Source organism: Coenobita brevimanus, chromosome 69 (assembly GCF_032717465.1).
Source record: "Coenobita brevimanus isolate Jiangsu-jjx chromosome 69, ASM3271746v2, whole genome shotgun sequence".
In the NCBI taxonomy this organism is placed as follows: domain Eukaryota; kingdom Metazoa; phylum Arthropoda; class Malacostraca; order Decapoda; family Coenobitidae; genus Coenobita; species Coenobita brevimanus.
Window position 1 is genome coordinate 27,817,506 of NC_137022.1, and position 25,631 is coordinate 27,843,136.

Below are 25,631 nucleotides of genomic sequence, written 5' to 3' on the forward strand. Positions count from 1 at the left end.
CATGTGAGAGGTTATGTAGTAGTGCATTTTCCTAACCCTATTAACAGTATTTAGGAAGCAAGGTTTGTGGGTTACTCGTCAGTGCAAAAAATATCTACATATGGTCTACACTTCAGCAGTATACAGTTACAAGGTGTGGATAATATTCCTCTTTACAGATACTGGCCAAAGGATTTCTCTACACTTCCTTCATGAACATCCAATATCCCTGACACTCCCCTGCAAATATTATGGAACAAGCACAGTTCCTATGGACTTCTTTATGCGCCTCACTTAGAATATATGCCTCACATACTGTATTGCACTTCCATTAACATTACAATCAGATGGCAAGTAGAAAATCACTGCAGGAGATCTCTTTTCAGCATACTCCAGTGGCTAACCAGAATTAGCCAACTGTCTTTGCCAGTTATATCAATTACAACTAGCACAGATAGTCTGCAGGGTGTTAGCCTGCATCAAAGATGAAATTCAAAACACCACTTATGTCACTCTCATCTGTAATAAACTGCCTACAGGTAAATATTCCTGATTTAGGTTAATATAATACAGTATTTTCCCATTATGAAATACTCACTGAACTGTAAAATACAGTACAGTACAACTAATAATTGCTGTAGTGGTAGGTTTCCAAATATATTCATAACAGTTTACAGTGGTTTGAAAACTTGTGCTTCACAGATAACAATATACAGTATTCATAACTGTTCAAACTGTAGATGTTGAGAATGTGTCACAGCCATCTGGGAAACCTCCACCTTGGTTTGTGATGTGACCTCTAAACTTACTTATGCCTGATAATCTTCCTGCAGATGATAATGGACCAAATATCAAATACTGGAACAAAGTAACCGTGGCGCTGCGTCACAGATGTATCAGGTCCCACTGGGAGAATACTGTTCACTCTCTGATTACACATGACACATAAGTAGTCAATGATGGTAACTGCTACCCATTAATTGAGGAGTCTGTGTATGTTATCTTCATGTCTATTAGTCTGAATATCTGGTTATGCCAATTTCTGTACGGAGGTGGTATTGCTGGTGTGTAGATGTGGGTGGGTTTGATACAGAGCACATAAGATATATAGGCTTAAATAGATTTGGCATGGTTTTGGTGCAAAATTCTGGTGTGGTGTATGCCATGAATGGATTTAATGAAAACCTGATGGTGCACACAGGCCCTTAACAAGTGGTTCTGACAGAAATGAATGTAACTGAAACTATGCAATGTAGAGGGAGGTATGTCTTGAACTGATGTGATGTACTTGGCTGATAGTGTGACATCAGTATATGAGACAGGGTTCAAACAAGGTAGACTCATGTGTGTGTGTGTGTGTGTGTGTGTGTGTGTGTGTGTGTGTGTGTGTGTGTGTGTGTGTGTATACAGTATCTATCTATCTGTATATATATATACAGTATATATATATATATATATATATATATATATATATATATATATATATATATATATATATATATATATATATATATATATATACACACACACACACACGCATATATATATATATATATATATATATTCACACACACACACACACACACACACACACACACATATTATATATATTATGGTCTAGACAATGTTCGACATGTAGTGTATGGGTATTGGATGTAGAGTACGGTGGAGAGAGCATAGCATAGCTGTCTACACATTGACCACATCATCCAGGGTGAGGTCTGGTGCGAGGACATGCTTGTGTGAAGTCTGGCGTAGCAGCGCTCGGCCCCCCTCACCCTCCACCGCCGCCTCACCGTCCACCCACGTCTCCTCCAGCTCCTACAGATAATATGCAGTTTTAATATCCAACATTCAGTTATATAAGAAACTGGAAAATTGAGTATTTTGAAGAAAGAGGATGAGTCAAATTGTCTACTCAAACTGGTAACCACTTCCTCACCAAATGGAAATTACTGTACTTCAACATTTTAAAAGACAACCATAAAACTGGAACAACAGTGAATAACCATCCTGACACACAACACTATCCTGATCTATGTTCTCCACCATGGTCAAAAATAGTACATTATGAAGTGTTTGTACAACTTCCGGATTGTCTGTTAGTAAATTTTTCCTTTACATGTACTTATTTTCTTCATCACAGGCTATTCCCAGCAGCTAAAGGGTTATGGTAATACTTATACACAACTCTGCAGCAAACCCTTACCATTCACAACCTTTATACTCATGATCGCTGGCTATTTGCCGATAGGAGTTGTAGTGTTTTTGTGCAGATTTTTACATACTATGACTTCCTAGTATCTTGCACCAGCTTCCTGCAAAGTCTGGTAATGCACCTAAAATACCCTAGAGACACAAATGATGATGCTAACAGAAAAGACAACAGAAACTGGTCAGCAAGTTTTTCTACCTATTCTGGTTGTCATTCTACATTAATGTATAAATCTGTATGTTTTCTAACAACACTTTCATGTGTTATGGGTAAGACAATGAGCTTTAAAAGTTACATTCTCCACTAATGTATGCAATTTGTGGTTAGGGGATGGCTATAGACAATTTTCTCTCCATAACAGAAGGAACTGGAAGTCAACAAATGTGATGACATTCCAATCTGAGGATGATGTAAGATTAGCTACACTAAATCTTAACTCAGTACTTTCAACACTGCAGTATCCAGCAGCAATAAGAATGGTCTCAGTATGTTAAGAGATTATTAGCACAGATGAGTAGATGCATAAATTACAAGCAAACCAATAAATTTTCAGCTTCAATATCTGTTTCAATTTCTGTACTGTAATGAAAGATAACTTTTAAAACTGTGTAGGAAATTGCATTAGTGAGTGCTGTTATAGGAACATGACTGTTACTGCAGCGTACATGACAATTTAACGGGGCCCACCTCAAGCTTAGACAAGAACAATAAATACTGGAAGGTAGAAAAGATGGAAACTATGGTAAGTAATCAGAGATACAAGTTGTTTGCATTTAAAGATACAAATAAAAAAGTGGCAGTCATGGGTATGGGAAAGGTAGATACAATCCTTGGTGGGAGAGGAGTGGAGTGGCAACAGTGATGACTACAGTAAGACCATGTCCACAACAAATGCGTGATGGTGCAGATGGGCATTCTGTATCACCGTAATCCATAGTTCTCATCTGCACCCACCCAAATTCCATGAGGCAACTTTCAGTATCACTGTAACCTGTAAAAGTTCCCACCTACATCCAGTGGGGCCACTTATATGGGTTACAATGATCCAAGACTTCCACCTGCAGCTGCCCGTGTCAGCATGCATTTGGTGTGGACACAGCCTGTCATCATGAGTCACCAATACTTTACAAAAAAATTGCCCATTAAAATTCCAATGCTATAGGTCTTTCACATTAACTTGGCCCAGATTTTTGTTCTTTTGTAACCTATTTCACATAAGTCACTGTTGGAAAAATACACTACTACGACTCTACATTCTTTCCATAGCACTTCTTTGTTACTGGCATCAATTCTAATGTTAATCTTGTTGCAACTCAGTATTCAAGATGGAGAGATGGAGATTCTAGACTAAGTTAAGAGTAAACCAAGTATATCTAAACAGATGATATACCTATTTCCTCCAATTTATAATAGCAGAGAAAACTTCTACTTTGGAACACCCCTGACACAATGAGTACTTGCTGTCAGACATGAATTCCAAAATGACACTTTCTCATTCAACTCACTGTAAATTAGGGAATACCTGTACTGGTATATCAGCTTCATAAATAGCAATGGAACTATTATAGACATGCATGATTTTTATAATAAACTGGTGCTGTGGACTTAAAAAAAAAAAAAGGGGGGGGGAACATATAACAACAATTTACTGTATAATAAAGGCAAGGACAAAGGTGGGAAGGAAGGAAGTGAGGTGGGGACAACGATGACAATTTGAAACAAACAAACAAACAATCATTAGTATGAATCGGGTCGGATGACAAGAATGTCAACAATAAGAAAGAAAGGGATGATGGTGAGTAAGAATGGGGTGGGACAGTGACAGAGACAATGGTGGGTAGGGAAGGGATGTGTTGAGTAGGAGAGGTAAGTGCAATGATCTACCTCAAGCTGTGTGGTGGTGAGGGTGGAGCGGCGTTTATCCAGGGCCACCAGGAGCTCCCCGGCCGCACCTACGCCACAATAACGACAACACACACATGCACATCAGTCCAACAACACTCCCAAGCTTCTTGCCGTCACACTAGGGCCTCTAGTTTCGTCACTTAAGGAGACTCGCTAACATCTCTTCCTTACTGATTATTTCTCCATACAACACGTACATTATCTTGTAAGTAATTTATGTAGGCCATGTCATATCTGCATACAACACATTTACATTCTCCTGTGTGTTAATTATGCAATCTATGTCAATACTGGAAGGACATAAACAATTAACGAGAGAATTTGCTGGGTATATATCACACTTACATTCTCTTGTAAGTTAATTATGCAATCTATATAAATACTCAGGCAACATAAACAATTTACAAGAGAATAATTGGGTGTGTATCATGTTTATGTTCTCCTGTAGGTTATTTATGCAATCTATGTCAATACTATAAAGATATAAATAACCTGCAATTGAACATCTGGGTGTAGTATGCAAAATAAACCCCAATGGAAGAGGTGCTACAAAGACTCCTCAGATGACGAGAATACAGACTCGAGACAGGCAAAGCAGCAAGGAGGGAGAGGATGAAGAAAGGAGGGGCACTATGAAGCTGCTTAAGGTTGAATCACAAGGTTGTATGCTGTGGGATGCTGGATTACAAGTGTACAGCATAAAAGACTGTGTAATGATGAAGCAAATATTTTTTGGACAGGTAGCATTAAAACTCTGAAAATAAATTAAAATATGATTAAGTAAACAAACATGAATCAAAAATTTTTTTTAAGGAAAGCAGAATGCAAAATAAAAATCAGTAGCATACTGTACATAGTTTCCTAAGTTCCAAAATCATTTTAAGTGATTCTGTATAGGGGCTAAATTTGATATATTTTGATCTGCAACTGATTTATACAATATACAGTATTGTTTATAAAATTTTATCTGATAACATCTGTAACCACTGTTAAAAGGGAGGCTGTTATCTTCACTACATTTACCCTCTAAGATGTTCATTATCAATTTGATTTCTTTAAAAATGCCATGACATTAACAAAAGGTTACTGGTAAATATTTTCAATTACAGTACTAATCAATCATTAATCACACTGTAAAGATGGTCAAGATCTTTAATTGTTTTAGTTCTTAATTACCCAAATAACCTTCCTTGTATATCATTAAGTTCCACGACAGGTCAATTTAGTGAGGCTTGCACAATGAATTTCAATTAAAACTGATGGCGAGCATTTTAACCAGATCAAGAGCAAGACACAATAATACCACCACCGCACCTTACCAGCCAACCCATACTGTGCAGAAACCAACACAAGTGCAAAAATATCCTCAGGAATATATATATATATATATATATATATATATATATATATATTTTTTCACTGAGAATAATGCACAAATTCTTCTTGGAAAAAAAAAAAAATCTCTGTGCTCACATTAAAACTGCAATCTGACACATATATTAAAGAAGACATTCACAAAACACTTGAACTAGAAAGATTCCTATCAGCTTGTCCCTGCAGTGCACTGTGGTAACAGCATTCAGCAATTTTACTGACCATTTTGCTAAACAGTAACTGTGTTAAGGAGGAATGACCTGCACCAAGGAGAAAGGAAATTTTCTCACACAACATCTTAAAGATTGAGGTTATGGAAATCCAAATGATAGGAGGGACAACTGTATATGAGCAAATCTATCTGGAATCTTACAGCATATTCAATCTACACCCATTACCAAAACCAATTTTACATCCCTAGTGAATGATCGCCACATGAATTATCAGTTATGGCATCAAGAACAGTGAGTCACAAATTTCTACATTATGATATGAACAGTACATAGGGTATATACTTAATATTTTGAGTTGAAAAAATTAAAATATTTTACTGCACAATACTGTATAAAGACAAATTATTAACAGACAAGAGTCTGGAGGAATCAATGACTGTATCTGATATTTCTCTTGCACTGATGTAAAGTAATAATAATAATGTCACTTGTGTGTAGTACTGTAACCAATGAAAAGACTATGAATAAAAAAAGAAAGCAACTTAAAAAAAAAAAAAAAAAGGATAATGTAGTTTCATGAGTATACAGCAAGTGTTAATGTATGCATGTGTACTGTACGTGAGTGTGACGGGCAGTATATACTATATGTATACAGCACTTAATGCAACTGCTCACTAGGTGCTGAACAATTGTATCTACCTGTTAGGTTGAACATGCTACATTCTGCTCAATGAGATCACAGCCATGTATCACTTCATGCAGTAGCACCATGCAACTACACCAGAAAGTCAAGAAGCAATAAGCAGCTTCATAACAGCTGTCATTTATATGATATGTACATATACTGCCTTCATGTCAGGCACATCTAAATAAATTGTACAATTATGAGCAAGAAATTAAAAAGTAGTCATTTATATATCAAATATACATACACAGCCAACAACAATATCTTGCACTACTACTGTAGCACTACACTAAGCACTTACTACAGTAAGTACAATATACTACACTAGCTGCTCAGAATAACTACAGACGCCAAGTATGAATAACTTGACGCAACTTTTCAAATATCGATAACAATCACCTTAACCATTTATTAATCATCACCCATAACACTGTTAATTTCTACATATACAGTTAAACCCATACTATCAATCAGTTAACTTAAGCAGGTAAATATCTAGCAGGTTGCTGTGCTAAGTACAATACTGTCAGCAAAGCTTGGTCTTCAACTTCAAAGTGGAAGTTGATTTACAAAGCAATGTACCATACTACAGTATACATACACAAAGATGCAGAAAAACAATGTGTAAATCAGGACAGACTGTTACACATTCTAATTTTCTGACAAACTAAAATGTTTAAAAATCTTAGTGAATCTGTTAATTAAAGTGACATCAGCTGCTGGGAGGAGAGGGAGCAACAAACGGCTTCAGTGGAGGGTAACTCCTGCAGTGTCTTCTCATTAACTGGTAATACAATATTTTAAATTACTTACTCAAGCTTTGTAGACTTTACTGGACAGCAGAAAATAGCAGCATTTTACATAATACCTTAATTAAGGGGAAAGATACCTTAATTAAGAGGAAGTTAGTAACACAACACTAACACAACACGCACCTTGAGGGCAAAAGGGTAAGTTACAGTCATCTAAGGTTGTGTGTTAACAAGAGCCAGCAACCACCACCAGTAAAAAATTTATTTATATAATACTATTTGGAACAGAAAGTCTGTACAGGCTCTAATATGTACCTGGTTAAGTCATCAGTGCTGCCAGTCTATTATTTCTGGGATACTGCTTCAACAGACAATACACACTCCAAATAAAACTTCAAACACCACATTCGCCAAATTTTAGTTATAGAATCTGGTGGTCTGTTCAATGACTGCCTGATTCTAAGAACACTTGATAATTAACATACAAAAATCTGAGACAAATCTCCACACACATATATTAGTAAAAACCACACAATGCATTCAAGTAACCTTCATCTTTTGCTTCCTTTTCCTCTCTAGCTTCCTGATTCCATTAATGATGCTGACAGTTTTCCGAGACTCAGCTTTTCCCTTTGACTTTTTGTCTGCAGGGAAAGGCAGCTGTTAAAGAAAAGTGCTTGATGGATAGAAAATTCACCTACATTACTACCTAAGACTGACATTTTTCTATACATCATTCTTCAAAACTAATACTCAGTGATTCAATAACTAGTGAATGTTTAAACTATTTGGTCAATGGTTTAGTAAAAATGTGACTAGAGTCTGTTTTGGAATACAAAAGCATATAACAAATAACAATTCCATATTGAAAAAACTTGCTAAATGTTAATAAACTTCTAAATCACAACACACTAGAATTCATCACCATAACATACAATATTATAAATACACTATCATCATATATATAGCATGTACTATTAATCTCAAACACATAATCAACTGTTAATAAAATAATTTACCGTACACTACATTCCAAATGTTAGTACCGAGTCATACACAACAACCCTTTCACTATGACTTTTTTTTTCTGGGAGGGGGTGGGGGGCTATCATCAAATGAAATAAACTAAGTCAAGGGAGCTCCTTCACATGGACAGGATTTGATACTATTTCCATCAAATCCATTACTGTCAGAGTCTTTGTTTTTCCTGGATTTTTTCTGACAATTTCATTTAGCTTATAAGAGTGTCTAGACAATTTTTCATTCGTTCATCACCTAATCCTGTGTTAACCTATGAGGCGCGTAGGATCCTGGGGCTAGGCAAGTTGATCTAATGATGGGGTTAAATCTAGATTTTTTCATAGGTTAAGACAAGCACATGAGGTTCCCAAAAAAATGGAACCAAAATTTAAGCAATGTACTATTTGTTATCATACTACAGTAGTTTCACTAAAAAAAATAAAAAATAAAAAAAAATATAATAATAATAAATAACATCTACTGCTGCCACATATTACAGCTGCCAGCTTGCACATGCCTAACATGGATGGACAGTTCTGCTATATACTTTCAAGTCTTTCTGAGGTACTGAGGGGAAACTGATCCATACACACAATACACACACACACACACACACACACACACACACACACACACACACACACACACACACACACACACACACACACAAATAATAATAATAATTAACAACTGCAAAAATGCATCTATAGCTAGCATACACAATATTATTAGCATACATAATATTATTAAAAATTATATAAGTGTGAGTACACTGTCATAAAATTAGTGCTACCACATTGTCCCTTGTGTCAGTAGCGGCACACGATCAGGTACCATGGTGTTGAGATGAAGTACTGGTGAGTGAAGAGGGTGCTATGATGGGTGTTGGTGCCATGGCAGGTGCTGGTGCCAAGATGGGTGTGGGTGCAAGGGAAGGGAGAGCACTTAGCGGCCTCCTTGCTCCAACTGATGCCCGTGCCAGGGAGGCCGCCATCTCCTTCACAGATCTAGTTGGTGGATCCTCCTCCTCACCTCCTTCACCAGAATCATAGTCACCTGTAGCACTGGACCCCTCACTACCCTGCACTTTCATACCTTTGCATACTTATGGTAATATCCAATCCCATTTTACCCCTACTGAGGTGTAAAGGTTTATGCTAGGCTACCACTGTCCAGGGTGATTAAGGGTAGATGAACAACCAACTCCTTCTGGTGGCACAGCATGATCAGAAAATCTCAGGTCACTACCTAGGGACTGAACCTATACAAAGACATCACTCCAACTGTGGCATTCTATCCGCTAGATTACCAAGCACTACTTCACCTAAACGACGACTCACAAACACATGACATGGGGACAATTTGCCTTAATCATTTCCATACATATTTCATCCATCCATATTAATTCCTTGTCAACAGGAGCATTCACAAACTCCTAAAAGTTGCCAATCTTCACCTGATGACTTAATTTGAAAAATAAAAATGTGGTCAACTAAACTACTGCTTTGTAAGTGGTTCCTTTATCATTTTGTTCACAAGTATAATTTTATTAACATATCTACTCAATAAAATGAGGAAAAGAAGCTTCATTATAATAAAGTTGAAGGGAATCACTAAACTAACAAAACCAACTGTCTAAACGTCAGGACAAATATTCTTTGTAGCTTAAAACTGATTACTGTGCTCACATTCCCAGACATGTCTTTTGTTATAGTTTTAATCAAACAAAACTTGCAGACATACACGTCTATTTACAATACTAACATGAAGTCATTTGGCTGCAAAACATTTATAGGAATCAATGAAGATTGTGTGCATATGCCCACGCCAAATTTTGCTGTTATCTTCCTGGAAACATTGGTACCTGGGATTTCGGTCAGTGGCTTTGTCTTCACATGATTTCAGCTTCATAAACTGCACCTCTTATACAAGGTATTGATGGTACATTCTCTTCAGCATCTGCCAGTTGAAACATTAATCTCTTTGATAACTAAATGATATGGGCTTCAAATCAAACATGCAGTGAGACTTCTAATAATATGTTATGAGTGCTAATGAACCACTTGTCGTTTTATGCATTCTAGTAACTGTTCTGCAGTATTTTGCTCAGTAAATCATACACAGAAAATTGGTATAATGACCAATGATTACAGTATTGAAGAATTTATGTACTCTTCATAGCTAAATATCATGGACGGGATTGTAGAAAATATATGGCTGTGTGAGCCGGGGGTAGTTGACAGAGATCCTAATTAAATTGCTCAGCGACCACCGGCAACTCTTGAGTTTGTGAATGCGCCCATTCTTTTACTTAAAATTCCATACCCTGACATATCATACATTCCTTTACCTTATTTGTCATCTTCCTGGGACTCTCATGCTACCACCCAGCCTTAAACTCACATGCAAACCACCATCTATGTTATGTCTACCTGAAGCTTAAAAATGACAAATAAGAAAAACAAAGTTCTTTTAAATGAGAACTGAATCCCCTCCAATACATACATAAGCCTGTTCTGATGTGGCCCTCCCACTTCATATCTCAAATCTCACACAATTACATGTGGTATACCAGAATGGCATGTTGGATCCTATTAAATTTCTTCATACAGCAATGCACTCTTTGATAGTACTGTAATAATTTTTCAAAAATCTGAAAGAACGAAATGCAGGTATCCCTCACTGTGCAGCTGGAATTCATAAACTACTGTTCAGTACTGTACAGTACATCTATTAAAATCTGTTTAATGGGGACAGATTTCTGGGCTGTAAGTGTTTATGATAAAAAAAAAAAAAATCACATGAATAGAGATGATTTCACATAAAATTACAGCACAACAATGCAATAAAATACAATAGATCTGCTATATGTATTACTGGTGACTTTAAGTAACATTAAGTAAAACAGAAAACAGTGAAGCACTCATTATCTATTTATGTTATGTAAATGAGCATAAAGTCACATGTGGAGCACATGCGATGAGTGCATATTTACATTACTAAGGAACGAGCATATCAGGACTGGTATGAAGTGCTGGCCACCGGTAAAAAAAAAAAAAAAAAATGTGAACGACTAACTGCAGGAAACGTGAGATGAGCATAAGGCCTTAGTGACAGTAACTTGGAACAACTGCCATCATATATAGTATCAGGCAAGTGGCATTAACCAGGATATTAAATTGGGTTTTTCTGCTCATTCCATGGTGAGGGAAAAATGAGCACAGTTTAAAGTATTGGTATGCCAATTTCTAGGTCAGTATCTATGGCGAGTGTTTCAACAACTGGATTTTAGGGGGCACTGCATTAAAATAAATGCATAAGGGGATTAGAGGGGTATGTATATCATCAAATGATCTTGTAATCTAATGATAGGATGTTGACCAAAATAATGCACAAATATTGACCTGACTCAGATGATGTACCTTACAGTCCTCCACCTGATATCTCATGTTATACCTCACAGTGAATATGTTAAAAACTGGAATCAAGTCTTTAACTGCTGATCAACTGTATACTGAGGGATACCTGTTATATAAAAAAAAAAAAAAAAAAAAAAAAAAAAAAAAAAGCAGGTCAGCTGTGCAGAGGGTGGCCTGTGATGGTTAAATGAGAGAAAAGCAAAAGGTTCATCAAAACACTAAACAGCCAAATCAGAGCTACTGCACACCACCAGTTATTATGGCAAGTGTTACTGAGTCATTCTATTCATTCTGCATTACAATCAACATCGTAATCATACAAATGCTCAATTCCCACAAAAAGCATTCCAATATGAACATAACCAATGTACAAACACACAATAATTTACAAGTACTAACATTTCATTGATGAATTACCAACTTTATACCATCTCTTCATATATAAGACTGAGACACCAAATTTTCTTAGTTCAATTTATTAAGTTATATAGGTAGCTTAGGACCATCCAGATGAATTTTGTAATATAATGTATGTTCATGGACTTTATTACTGTTCTGCAATTCAATTGGTAAAATTCTTATCAGTATCTGTTAAGCTGAGATTGCATAGCATACTTTATTATAAAGCTTCATCATTATTGGCTGAATTAATTCACAGATGAGTTGATACAGAAGTAAGGCTTCTTGCATACCAAGCAGTTTTGTAATCTATGGTTAAATATGCTGTGAGCCACAGCTGGTTAGGTGCAAGACAGTTCACAGAAAATATATCACAAAGCATCAGGTACCACCAAATGAGTTAAGTGTCTACATGCTTTGTAACCTGGAACCTAGCCAGAAGTTCAAAGTCAAAGCTAAGACTCATACTTTTACAAGATTTTTTTTTCCCCTCATTACTTTCTTTTTCCTAACAGTTCCAACTACTACTGGGAAACCAATTACAGTAGTTGATTCTAATGCTTGGTTCAGCTTCCAACCTCCGAAAAGCATCAGCTGCACCACAGCTCATCTGGGGTTTTCTTGCAAGGAAGAAATGTATTGCTTTCAGTAACTAACCATATAAACAATATGTGCAGTCTCTTGTAACATATGATACTTTTTCTGACTTAGCTAAATCAACATTATCAGTGACTAATGTGTATTGAAAACTCATCCCCATATATGGGAAAATCACTATATTCCTAGGGTAATTATCCATATTAACTCTTCCTCCTGCCTATGAATGACTCTACACTAAGTGACAAGCCAAATGGTTTCCTATACACCAGGAAACCATTTACTACACTGGGTGGTAACCATATAACCATATTGTGGCACCTGGTGGTTTAGCAGGTTACTGAGGTGCTCCAATTGGACTGAGCCTGTGTAGGTTTATATCCAAAGGGTGACTGGGGTTTATTGCTCATGTGATGCCACACTGGGATAAGTGAGGCTGATCACTCTCATCTTAAATGTCAGGACCAACCTGCCTAGCCCCGGGCTCCTAAACTCCTCATGGGAAGGCATAGGATTGGATGATGGATGGATAGATGAATGGATTAGTAAATTGTACTTGTAGCACGAAATTACTCTTGATTATTAGCACACCTGTGTTCCTAGGGTAATTACTCTTTCTTAGCAGTAAATCTGTATTCACAACAATTATCATTGCTGATTAGTACACATGTATATAAAATAAAAATAATAATTTGGTTTTACGCCTGGTATCCCCGAAGGGCTAAGGCGTTGCCTCTGGGTAGAGGACTTTTGGATTGGAGCATGTAGCATTTTATGACCGGATGCCCTTCCTGATGTCTACCAATGACCCTTGGGTGGATTCGATCCTCCAACCCTTCGGTCAGAGTGGAGCACTATAACCCACTGAGCCACATGTTTCCTAAGATACTTATACTGGACTTGCTATTAGTAAATCAGTAGTCATAATATAATATTCCTTACTTATTGGCACCTCTGTATTCCTTGGGTAATTACAGTACAGTAAACAGTAACTGCCATTAATAAGTCAGTATTTGTAAACAATTATCCTTGATACCCTCATCACATCTGCATGCTTTTTCCTTTAAGGGACAGGTCACTGATGACCTTAGGAACACCCAAGGCGGGTCTTAGTACTGAGTGCTGATGTAGTGCATCAAACCCATTGCCCTCAGTACTTTTCATATGTATGGCATCTGTGAATTATGGCAATGAAAACGGATGTGGCCCACATAAGCCTACCTCCTAAAAGTGGTTAGAAATTGCAGCTTGGGTAATGTCATTCAGGGGTGAGTGACTAGTCACTCTCACCTTTCTTGTCTGGACTGAGTAGTCTAACCCCATGCCCCTATGTCCCTGAAAGGGCAATAATGGGTTGGATGATGGATGGACTGATGATCCATACTTACTAATATATCTGTGCTCCTGGGGTGGTTATACCAGTCCGTATAATTAACTAAGGATGGTGGCTCTTTCTGCATGATGCCAATTAACTAAAAGACATCCTACAGAATGCTTCAAATGATGCGACAAACAGGCTACCTCCACTACCCTCACAGCGACCCTTAAGATGCAGCAATATTTCAAACTTAATTTTCATGTACTGTATTTTCATTTTATTTCACATTGCAAGGTTTTGTACTGTATATACACATGTCAGCCATGTTCACCTGATGGTGGCTTTCCTTGTTACTTGATCTCACGTACGAACTCTGTTCAGCCTCTTAAAACCTTAGGCCACTTCATTATTTAGAGGTGGCTATACTACAATCTGACAGAAGTGACTAAGTAATTCGGCAAAATTATGCTGCCAATGAACAAGTAACTGAAATGCTGATGCAACTCCAGCTTTACAATACAAATTGTTTCTAATACCAGTTAACCTTCAGACTACAAAATTTACTAAAGGATGACCCCTTAAACACATACTTCCAGATTCACAAAACATCTTGCATACCTCCTTAATGAATAAATACTATTACCAATCTCTCTCTCTCTCTCTCTCTCTCTTCCACTTCCACTTTTTCCATTTCCCACATCAATATACCCTTCCATACCACGTAAAACCTCTGTCTGCCAATCCCACCTAGTCACAATTTGGAAGACTCTTTTGGGATCCTGTCTATGTGCTTTCTTTGACTATATCAAGATCATTTCAGTGTATGGTGTTTCTCTTTCCCATCATCATCATCATCATCATCATCACCATCCTGACCTCTTTTTCCCCCAGTAAGGATCTCGATATCTTTCACATTTTGATGTTCAATTTCACAATAAATTTACAGATGATTAAAGTATCATGACTAAGCTGCGAAGAAAACTGGGCTATCAATTTTTCATCTGAAATATACCAGGACCAAGTAAAACAAGGTCAGGCATGTTAATATCACCCGTCACTAGCCCTGGATAAGTAAATTTGATCACAACTTTCACAGCCTAAACAAAACTCATGCACTATGAAGTAATAATGACTACAGATAACTCAAAATTTAGCCAAGTCTTCTATTTTACCACTATACAGCACACTGGTAGGGGATAATATTACTTGATGGAAAACACTGATTTACATTATCATGCATTTCCTTATAAATCACACTCACATTTAAGATTTTCTTTCTAGGACTAATAATTATAATTAAATATGTAAATGACCATGTAAAATTTTCAGTGCTTTATATTAATAATACTCAAATAAAATTTTGTTTGGCTCTTATTATGTTAAACTCTCCTACAGGTAATCACACAATAAGCTGATTACCAAGACATCTCAGCTCGCTTGAGTATCACCAGTAAATGACATTACTGTAAATATGTAAGACAAAACTTAATATAAAAAACAACAATATAACACTCATGGATCTGCTTTTCCACGCAAATACAGATACATTAAACTGCTTGGTTCTGCTATCACTAATTTAGTAAACAAATTTCTTTGGTGCTGGGGAGTGGTACCTTTGTACGGTAGCACCAATATGGATGGATGGATTTGCTGCCAGGTTACACAGATGTCCCTCAGCTCCCTCCCTTTACCATGAAAGGGGGATGATGGACTGCAGGAGAGGGGCAAATTCAGCCTGCAGTCTGCTAGGTTCATGTTTCAGATGAACCTAGGGATACATCTACTACTACTACATATATTTCTTAAACTGAAATTTCTCTTAATCCTTGTTTTTTATCCATTATCTTAAAAATACTTATAAATACACTTGAGACAGTAGTACTTTCCACACGGCAGGTATACAATAAACAATTCAATCTAACACGAAGCAAGGCCCCACCAAAACTTTTTGGTACTTTAAAATCTCTCAACAAAATTATCAACCCCTTCACTGTGACGATATGTTTTTAATGTTATTCATTCTACCTCCAGACAATTTTATCTACCTAAAGGGAGACTTTTCAAACAAGAGAGATGAGATAATGTAGACAATTTAATTCAGCTGAAGGTAGACTTTCTGAACTAGCAAAGTTAAATAGTGCCTCCGTTTACACCCCTATTACTAAAGATCTTAAATTGAATAACATTGTTGGAAGGCAGTCTGAATAAACTGAAAAATATATCATCAGACTAAAGAGGTTAAGACGGTGTTGAATACAGTACAGAACAAGTATTACAATTTTGCAGCTTCATATGATTACATTTTTAAATTTTCATGAGGTAGGGGTAGAGTAACAAGAAAAAATACTATGTACAAGTTAGTTTACCCAAAAAGCCACAGCAAATCTTAATTCTGAATTCCTTACAACTTTGTTACATTTAAATTATGGATGCTAATTAATTACTGCCAAATAAAACTGATGTCTGCATTTCCTGAGTATCAATAAATAATACATGAAATACTGATATCATACCATTATATATATATATTAAAAAAAAAAAAAAAAAAAAAAAAAAAAATCTACTGAGTTATATATGGTATGCAATATAGAGAACTTTCCCATCTAAATTTCAGATTCAAGATTTACTGCACCCAATCAAGACCACCATTTACAAATACAATCAAGACCAACATTATCAGGTACCAATAAAAAACCATGCTAAAGGGAGGCAAGCACCCAGCAAGTACACATGCAGGTCAGCACATTCCACAAAAAGCAGTATTATAGCACAATTCTCAAACATAACACCCTGCATTACTTTGCTTTCTATCTTATTCTGATAGTACAGTGTACCTTTTCTGTGGTCAAATATGGTATTCCAGCATTCTATGGCAAACTGTGATCTTGTACTTTCAACCATAAATGTGTATTGAGACTGTTGTAAGTACATCAACTGAAGTGAGCACTTTTTATTAATTAACCTACTGTCTGCTCTCAAATCTATATGTAGTGTTGATCGGGTTATTGTAAGACACAGGAATGAATTTCATAAACATCTAGGAGGGTGTGCAAATATGACTATTGTCTACAATCTATTTTAAAATCTATATAAAAATATTAGGTTCAAATTTTATCCTTTACTGAAGGGAGAATTAAAAAAAAAAAAAAAAAAAAAAAAAATCCGTAGTAGGGTCCATGATTAGTCTTCAACCTACTCTCCTCTAGTCTGACCCCACCCTTTACATCAAACAAGAAAGGAAATTTACATTCAGTGCTCTGAATATACTGTGAAAAATGAACTATGATTTAATCAAGCTGCCAGTGTGGAAAGATCAATTTTAAAAAATTAAGAATCACATGGACATTACACTCCATCTTTCTATCTTCTTTTCAAAACAAACTGTAGAATGTGTACTTTTTACTGTACAAAGCACACTCTCTGAATCTGCTGATGATCAGGGTGGGAAGACTATGAGGGTATGATGAAACCCCTTCGATCTGGTGACATGCTTTAAATGGTTTATTTTTGCTACTGTCAGATATTTATATGTGGCTTAAAAAGAATACCCAAGTATTGTATGAGTCAGTGAAAGCTATATCCAACTCCTACAATTCAAAAAGTCTCTCCTATGCCTAATTAAATTACCTGTAAGTGGCAAAAACTTGATGGACAAAGACATCACCAGACTGAAGAAGTACAAAAATGACCAAATGTGCTGAAAATATGGCCTGGTGTTTCATTTCAACATGGTATGGCCAAAACACTGTGACTGTTACCTGATCCGTGGTCTCCTCCACTGACAGACTTGGGCCGTGGTTTAGGTGCGAGGGGGGGAGGGGGCTTAGGTTTGAGGGCAGTGATGACAGGCTTGGTGTTGGGGCTGGGTCCTGGGAACACCCCGGCACATACACACAGGGTCATATTGTAAGTGGCTTTGGAGATTTTTGTACCACCCCTTCCTCAGCGATCTAGCTTATACAGGGTGGCCCATAAATAGCTCTCCACTTCCATTCCACCGGGTAATATCTCGTGTGTTGTGGAGACAGCTCAGTCAGTGTTATCACTATCTACCCAGCATCATTCATTTATTTCCCTTCTACTCCCACTGCCACAACCACACCCACACCCACATTAGCCAACTGAGCCATCCCCACAACACAAAAGATACTGCCGCATAAGTTTCTAGTGGGGAACTATTTACAAGGCACCTTGTATACTGAACCTTAACCCCTTGAATCTGGCTGACATGATTTTTTAAAAATTGTATTCTTGCTGCTACCAGATGGTTTTAATCAGCTTTGGAAAGGCCTATCATAATGAAGGGGTTTACTAAGGCTGTAGCTAACCCCTCCAGTTCTAAATGTCTTTCCCAAGCTGAATACATTCATCAGGAGATGGCAAGAATAAAATTAAAAATATCTCCCCAGTCTCCATGGGTATGATGTCCTCTTGTGCATCACTGATACAAACTATGTCGATATAAAAACAATAAAATGATACAAAAAAACAAATATCAAGACATATTAAACAACATAAACTGCTATGAAGAGGTGCTGCAAATACTCCTGTGCCACCCGGAATATGGCCAATTGTCACAACACACACACACACACACACACACACACACACACACACACACACAACTACAATACACCAATTTTATCATTTTTTTCAACCAGGTCTCTACATACAGCAATACTGTTAAATTTACAGACCACTAATTATTAACACCCTCACTACAATGATGCACAGCATTGTTAATTTTATTTTTACTACCAACAGATGATGATATTCAGGGAGGATTTATAACCATGAAGAGGTTAAAGATGGCTGGAACTAACACCACTTCCAAAAGTAGAAGGTGAATTAAATTGTCTGGAGATAGCATGAATAAAATAAAATATACATCACTGGACTGCAGGGATTAATAAATGGGAAAAAATATATGGTAAATTCCCAATATATGAATTGCACCAAAAATCACATTCCACACAAAACCAAATTTTATCTATTTCATGGAAAAATTCAATGACACGTTAGCCACACCGCATATTCAATCCTCACAGATACTGATTAATTATAAAGTAACCTTAAAAACAAATTTAGCAATTTTATGCTCATGCACTGACTTCATTTCAACTATGATATAAATGAGGGGACAGCAAAGATACTTGCATTAATCAAAAACCTACATAAAACACTATGATAAATTTAGTTACTGACATTTAACGTGGATATCTTTACTGTAACTTGAAGAAAAAAAAAAATTATAATACTAAAGACCCTCTACCAAACACACATTTTAGCAAACATACCCTTGGAATAATGGCATCTGATGTGTCACATTTACACATATCAGCATACTCTAGTTTCACTTAACTCAGTAAGTCATTATTCATTAGCACAACTATAACCCCAAAATTCTTGTTAAAAATGCTCACCCTTAAAATTATTTAAAATCTGCTTAATACTCTAAGGAACTATCTTCATTATATACAAACTACTACAGAGTTACTGATTTAATTAATGTAATGCAAGTTTTAAAAATATTTTAAATACAAAACAATAATTAACAATTAACGAGTGCTTTCTTGCATTATACTTCTGTATATAAATATAATGAAACTAATGACATTCCCAAAACTGTCACTGAGAGTCTAAGGGCGCATCTCAAAAGCAATGTGTCAAGCAAGTCAGCCAACAAAGCAACTAATTCATCATAACAAATGCAGCAGTTCTAAATATGGGCAGGAATTCTTTCATCAGTCCCACTTTGAAAGCACATATAGGGAGAATAATGAAGGATTATAAGGAGAGGATAATTATAAAAAGGGATAACATTAAGTAATGCAGAAAGAGGAAGGGTGAGGGAGGGAGTTCAAAGCATTGCAGGGCATACATGATTCAGGATGAAAGTGAATAGTACAGTTAGGTGAAGCAAAGGTGAGGAGAGGGAGGAACATAGAATCAAGGTGGAAAACATACGAGTTGAGAAGAAAGTGGGGTGAAGAATGCACTAAGACTTACCTGAGGTATCAATGCAGGAGTCTCTGTTGCAATTAGGGGACTTATTACCACCAGAGCCTCGAGGGAAACCATTGGTGGGAGACTTTAGTGAGTCTGCCAACCCTGTGGATCGCAGCCGCACTCCTGCCAGCAAGTGGCTAGCTCCACTCTCCTTACGTTCATCTTTGTCCTTTTCGTCATCCTGAGAAAATACCCAGTTTTCCTATGGCCTGATTTTAATAAAACACTACCAGTACTGTGACACGAAAAGGCAACAGTAAGTTGCAGTGATGTACCAGTTGCTAGATTTCATAATTCCAACAATGCACGGGTGCAGTTATAGCTGTCAAAAATGTTTAACTACATAGCTGCATCCTCATTATATAGAGATTAATTTATTCGCATTCATTACTACCATATCTAGTGCTAAGGGCAGCCTAACTCTAACTAAATTTTGATCCACTTACTATAAGGGGTCTCTCCCAATCCAACTGAATGAGTTAACATACAAAGTCACCATTATCGTTATCATCATCACCATCATCCAGTTCTTTCCCAGTGAATAAAATTAATGTGCTAAATGGGTCAACCGACATTAACCAAGTCTACACTGAATAACTTAGCCCATCCAATAAAATGATCTCTTCTACAATACTATGGCTGCCTACAGATGATTTTATTCAGCTCAGGAGAAATCTGATAGTGAAGGGGTTAGTGAAGGGAATATCTACCCCCGTAAGTTCAAAACACTCAAGGTTGAATAAAGATGTCTAGAGGAAGCAAGAAATAAAATGCATACGACATACTGGGGTTGAATGAGTTGATATGAATTTTCCTTACTTTTGGCAAGAATGAAGTCCTCTTTTCCTGCATCATCTTCATCTCTGCCAGTATGTTGCCACCAATACCCATACCAATCTTTGATATACCCGCCATCCTCCTTGGGGGTGAATCCTCCTTCCCATCCTCTTCACTCCGGCTCTTGTCTGTACGTGTTGATCAGTTATGAACTAAAGTAATTAGGTAGATGAATGTTTTATATCATCATCAACAACTTGACCTTTTCCACCTAAGGACAGAGTAAGGTAAAATTCAGAAACAAAGGAAAAGGAGGTACAAATGGGGGAAAACTATTCAACTATATATTTTCTACTCTATATTCTAAAATATTAAAATTAAAGAGAGGTACAGCACATACAGTACAACCATACACATAACTAGCATTGTCCATCTGGCTGGCACAGTGAGATAATGGAACAGATTTCTGATCCACAGAAAATGAAACCTAAGCCTAAGACCTGCATTATCAAAACTAAGAGCACAAAAATACTGACAAACTCTTACATTTTGACAATAATTTCTGAAGCACATGAAGACGATAAGACAAGTCAGACTTTTTGGTATAATTTCTGACTACACACTGTAATTTGGGATGCAGGCTAATTACATCTAACAATTACAGGTGCTCCAAAAATGTACCATAAAAATTTAGAAGCTTCCGTACACCTTAAGTTTTAACCCTTTGAGTCCAGGGATGCCTTTTTCATTTTATTCTTGCAACTTTTTGATGATTTTATTCAGCTTAGGACAGACTTCTCGAACTGGGGGTTAAGATATATCATTAACAAACTCTCTTCATCACGAAAGGCCCTCCCAACGTTGATAAAAATCATTTGGTAGCAGGAAAGGATTGGGCAACAAGGGCATTACCCAGATTCAAAGTGTTAATAATATGACTAATTTCATGCTGATTAAACTGCACAGATTACAATCCTGATTCAAGAGTAAAGGCCGGTTCACACGAGCTGAATCGCGGCCTTTTATTTCGCCAATTTGCGGGGAAAAAATGACGATTTTCGACATTTCTCCTGGAAAGGTGTTCACACGTATGGGGACTGCAGAGGCAGGAATGCGACAACAGTGTTTACAAAGACGGACCGCCGTACTCGTAGTAGGTGTGCAGCTCTTGCACTTTTCCAACTTCAAAATGAGCCCTCACGGCCGCGATTTAGCTCCTGTGAATAGGCCTTTACTGCCACTCAGCTTTCCGGGGGCTTCAGGGGCCGTATGCATAAATTTTTTTAAGCATAAATCATGTACAAGATTCCTTTACCTTTAACTCATATTTAAATAATCATACTTTTATACTCATGCTCATATCAGATACACCCACACTGGAATGAACACTAAAGTGAGCTTAGTTGTGGTAGTAGTGTAAACAAGATGTCGTATTCGTCTTCGTTCCCAGAGCTTTGCCTTGTTCGGTGCTTCTATTTAAATCGGCCCGGCTTCTTTCTCCTGATTCCGGCAAAAAAAGACCAACATGTCGGTCTCTCCATACCGGCGAAAAAAGCGGCCGGAATTTCTACCGGGAAGCAAATTCCGGCAAAAAACGGCCGCGATTTTGCTTGTGTGAACTGGCCTTAACAGCTCAACTCTGACAGTGTTGGGTTTGAGAGATTACCTCTAAACAAGGAGGTAGAATACTAACCCTCTATTGATGAGCTTATATTTGACGATGTTGATGGCTTCCTTGTGCTCATGTCTGGAGATCTCTTCATCACAGCCTCATTCGACAACTTCCCTATCAAGCTTGTCACACTCCGGCTACTGCTTACCATACATCAATAGGATACAATAAGAAAAAGTACGATAAAGGCAGTCTTTCTTATAAATTAGAGATGTCTTTCCAAAATATCACAACTTCAGCTTACTGTTGAATTGACTAAGAAAAAGAGTATCAAAACAATGACTTACAATGAATTACTGTACTACTCTTTTATCACATATTTCATTATCTCCAAATTATAATCTTAAGCTCAATTACACTTATGGCATTAATGAAAACTGCATTTTAAAAGAAATGCCTACAACAGCATATTTCTAGTGAGAAATCTTTTAAGCACTGATGAATGTAGGGAAATGCAGTAGATCAAAAGGCAAGTACAGAATGAGTATGGCTTACAGAAGACAATGAGCTTCAGATAGGAAGAAAGTTTGAGGAAATGGAAACGAGCTGGCACATCAATATGGTATGTAGTATTATAATAGCTATAAGTGAAATGAAAGTGACAACACAAAGATAATGGAATGGGAAAGTGAAAGTATCAAAACTGGAGATATGACAGTGATGAATAAAATCACCGTCGTCATCATCCCAGTCTTTTTCCTATTCTCCATCATCATCATCAACATCCCAATGTCATTTTCCCATTCAAGGATGGATGGGTGCAGCTGTGCATGGAATAAACCGAAGCAAATTCTGAGATGGAGACAGTAAACAGAACTGTAGGTCAGCCATATGGAGTGAATAGAGTAACTGCCTAGGACAGCATACAATAACTTGTGGGATAGAAAAGGAGGAAAAGTAAGACCTAGGTGGAAAAACATGGTTAGCAAGTATTATGCAAGAAAGAAGGTGAAGTATCATGGGAAAGGTCAATATTGAATGGGAACAGAACAGCTAGGAACTTCCCATGCAAAGCCTCCTTTGATGTATTCAGTGTTATGAAAAACATATATCATACAGAAAACCTTTTTGATAACAGCTATTATGATGCTTACAAATCTAAAACTCAATACTTCCGTCTACAGTAAAGATGTTGCCGTCACCTTCTCTCCTTTATGCCAGTTTCTCACCTTCGGTCTTCAATGCTCTGTTCCTCCTCCTCCTCTTCATCTTCTTCCTCTGTGTCACGGGACTTAGTGCGTGGCCTGGGTGAATCACGGGTCACGTCAGACTCAGAGCGTGCCAACGAGTCTGAGCGTGTGAGTGACTCCATGCTTCCACGTTCACTACCAGTGCGTCCTCCTCCGGTGTGTGGGGAGCTCTCCACAGATGATGTTGACCCGTATTTCAGCATTCGCGGACTAAAATAATACAAATACAAACTAAGCTGCCAAGTAAATAAAATATCACATGAAACAGCTTCTATCATAACACAGAATTTCTATATGGAATGCAGATACAGGTTATAATATCAAGAAAAAATGAACTGAATGTCTGACTCAATACCATCATTCTCAATCTTACAATTTAGATTCTGACTTCAGCTGTTCGGGGGATGAAGAAACTATATTTTGACGAGACTGTACCTGTTCTCTGAGTCTGGTGAGATCAGTGGTGTGGTTGGTGTGGAAGATTCTGGTCTGAAGAATGTATCAACACCCTCAGAGATGTCATGATCCTCCTCCACCAAGTCAGCCCGCCCCATGGGTCGAGTTGGTGCCCGTGTCTTTACTCTCCGTGGCCGAGCCTTACCTAGGTGCTGCAGTTGACCACAGCTGCTTGGTAGCTCTGACACACTGTCTAAGGACTCCGCTGCAACACATATACAACAGTACTGTATACTCTGGATTCATATGGTAAAACAGATATTACTTAAGTAATGAAGATACTACTGCCATTATTTCCAATCATAAGTAAGGTCTTTAAAGTCTGTTATGGTTACTTCAACTGCCAGCAGCCTGAGCTGTCGGAGATTTCCCTAACTGTTCAAAGGCCTCAGCTCTAAGCTCTAAGTCCTTATGTAATCTTCTACCAGCAATACACTGTACATGAGCTCACTGACTACCATGTAGCTGCACTAGTAATGTCATGTAAGCTAAAACAAACTGCAGTGCCTTTATGGATTGGCTGTATGCCTAAAACATTCACATCTTTCTTCAACAGCAAACTAACAGTGATTCTACATCATTACAATTGAAGAATAAAGCTATCAGAGCAGACAATCAACACCAATTACGATGAGAGCAACAACAGCAGCAACATTATAAATGGATATTGTTTTAATACTCCCTTAGCATCAATCATGGTATCTTGCCAGGACAAAGAATGTTCTATAACACATAAGCAACACAATTTTGACCAATTCATAGCTTGCTGCTTATGTCAAAATTGTAAAATATCTCTGACCTAACTGCAGGTTAGTCTGCAACTCAAATACAGATTTCACTCCCTATCACAGTACACATTCACAACTATTTTGGTGCATAAATCTGGCCACTGCATCTAACTCAGTTACCGAATACCTTGTGCTTGGTTCACATCTCCCTTCAACTTTGCACCTTTCATTTATTGTGCTTAGACTGTGGTAAGCTGTAAGAATATTGGCAACCCTTAAGACCTGGTGGCTGAGTACAATGTAAGATTTAACCTCCTGTTGAGTGAAGACAGGAAGAAATCAGTAGGATAGAAGTTGTGGAAGCAATGAAGAAAGTTGAATTGGGGAAAGCCCCAGGAATTGATGGAGTGTGTGGTGAAATGCTGAAGCATGGGGGAAGAGATAGTAGTAGAATGGATGTGGAAGATGTGCAGATTGGCCTGGGAGGAAGGTAGAGTCCTGGAGGATTGGAAGTCAGGTATAATTATTCCTTTGTACAAAGGAAAAGGGGAAAAAGAAGTGTGTAGTAATCATAGGGGCATTTGTCTTCTTAGTATAATAGGAAAAGTGTATGGTAGGATACTTATTGACAGAGTTAGAGAAAGAACAGAGGAATTAGTTGGAGAAGCAGAGGGAGGCTTTAGGAAGGGAAGAGGTTGTGTAGATCAGATATTCATTCTTAGATCTTTAGTGGAAAAGTTTCTAGAGAAGGGAAAGAAGTTGTATGAGGCTTTCATGGATTTGGAGAAAGCATATGACAGGGTGGATAGACAAGGATTGTGGAAAGTATTAAGAATATATGGAGTAGATGGAAAGTTGTTGAATGCTGTGAAGAGTATGTATGATGGTGCGAAGGCTGCAGTGCGTGTGGATGGTGAACTAAGTGAATTTTTCTCTTTGAAAGTTGGGTTGAAACAGGGATGT

General features: G+C 37.3%; 1 protein-coding gene across 1 annotated transcript in view; it reads right to left on the reverse strand.

Moving 5' to 3' along the window:
* Nucleotides 1–1,566: 1,566 nt before the first annotated feature.
* Nucleotides 1,567–25,631, reverse strand: part of LRR (capping protein regulator and myosin 1 linker 1 leucine rich repeat protein) — a 130,713-nt gene continuing 106,648 nt past the window's right edge. The window contains exons 25-32 of the mRNA XM_080277394.1: nt 23,920–24,145; nt 23,464–23,694; nt 22,316–22,434; nt 20,665–20,810; nt 19,846–20,026; nt 17,595–17,705; nt 4,079–4,146; nt 1,567–1,800 (exon numbers count right to left, since the gene is read on the reverse strand). Of these exons, the coding sequence (XP_080133520.1) occupies nt 1,669–1,800; nt 4,079–4,146; nt 17,595–17,705; nt 19,846–20,026; nt 20,665–20,810; nt 22,316–22,434; nt 23,464–23,694; nt 23,920–24,145 (1,214 nt within the window). The 3' untranslated portion in view covers nt 1,567–1,668. The remainder of the gene's footprint in view (nt 1,801–4,078; nt 4,147–17,594; nt 17,706–19,845; nt 20,027–20,664; nt 20,811–22,315; nt 22,435–23,463; nt 23,695–23,919; nt 24,146–25,631) is intronic.